This window comes from Acanthamoeba castellanii (genome assembly GCF_000313135.1).
Source record: "Acanthamoeba castellanii str. Neff unplaced genomic scaffold scf7180000082850, whole genome shotgun sequence".
NCBI lineage: Eukaryota > Discosea > Longamoebia > Acanthamoebidae > Acanthamoeba > Acanthamoeba castellanii.
Window position 1 is genome coordinate 9,187 of NW_004457281.1, and position 964 is coordinate 10,150.

The 964-nt window shown below is 61.1% G+C and overlaps 1 protein-coding gene across 1 annotated transcript; it reads right to left on the reverse strand.

Moving 5' to 3' along the window:
* Nucleotides 1-100: 100 nt before the first annotated feature.
* ACA1_297650 (PH domain containing protein) lies at nt 101-865 on the reverse strand (the record flags this gene model as incomplete). The annotated part of the gene is made up of 4 exons (XM_004334013.1): nt 101-184; nt 254-388; nt 501-623; nt 719-865. The coding sequence occupies 4 exons, from the start codon at nt 863-865 to the stop codon at nt 101-103; spliced, it is 489 nt and encodes a 162-aa protein (XP_004334061.1).
* Nucleotides 866-964: the final 99 nt, after the last annotated feature.

The window sequence follows — 964 nt, forward strand, 5'->3', positions numbered from 1 at the left end:
GAGCCCTGCACCGCCACCGACAGTCCCTTGTCCTGTTGTGTGCGGTGTGGGTGGGTGGGTGGTGTGCGTTGGCCAACGAGGATGAGACGGACGACTCAGCTCAGCGAGCGAGTAGCGACGGTGGCGGTACCGGTACGGATTCGACCTTCTTCGACGCAGAGAGCCTGATGACGGATATCCAGGCCTAGGGATGGGGAAAGAGATGAGAAAAACGGTGGAGTGGTGGTACCACACAGGTACGGCGTCGCCGTACCTCCATGTCTTCGCGGTCGTTGGCGCGGAAGAAGTGGCGCCGTTCCCGCGTGACGATCTCCAGGCAGAAGCCGCCGACGGCCGACCGCTCCACCGCAGAATCCTCCAGCGCGACGAACCCAGCAGCCGTATCGTCCTGCCGCAAGCGAAGGAAGTGCGAGTGAGACACACCGCGCACAGCACGCACCGCACGACACAAGTCATACACACCGCACGCACGCACGCACAACGACACACAAGGATCGTACGTTGGGTGTTTTGAAGTAGTACAGGCGACCCTCGGAGACGACACACCACTGTCTCTTCCAGGTCCTGACGCTGGCGCCCTGCTTGATCAGGAAGCCTTCGCGTTCGGGCCTGATCAACGCACGCTGCGCGAACAACAAAACAGATCTCAAAATGAGACCTCTGCCGTGTGTGTGTGTGTGTGTGTGTGTGTTGGCGGCGGCGGCGGTGAGTCACGTACCTTGGCGCTCTCGACGTCGGTGATTTTGTTGCGCACGCCTGGAATGACGGCATCGCGCAGGGACGCGGGCTTCCGTTCGAGGTGCTTGCCCTTTCGGTCCTGCTCGGTCTTCCACCACTCGTTCTTGGATCGCTTGATGGCGTCCATCCACGACTTGACCGTCTCCTCGTCGGGCGCGCAGAACACAAACGTCCGCTCGGCCACCGTCAGCTCAAACACAAACTGTGTCTCGGCGTCCCTGTAAAA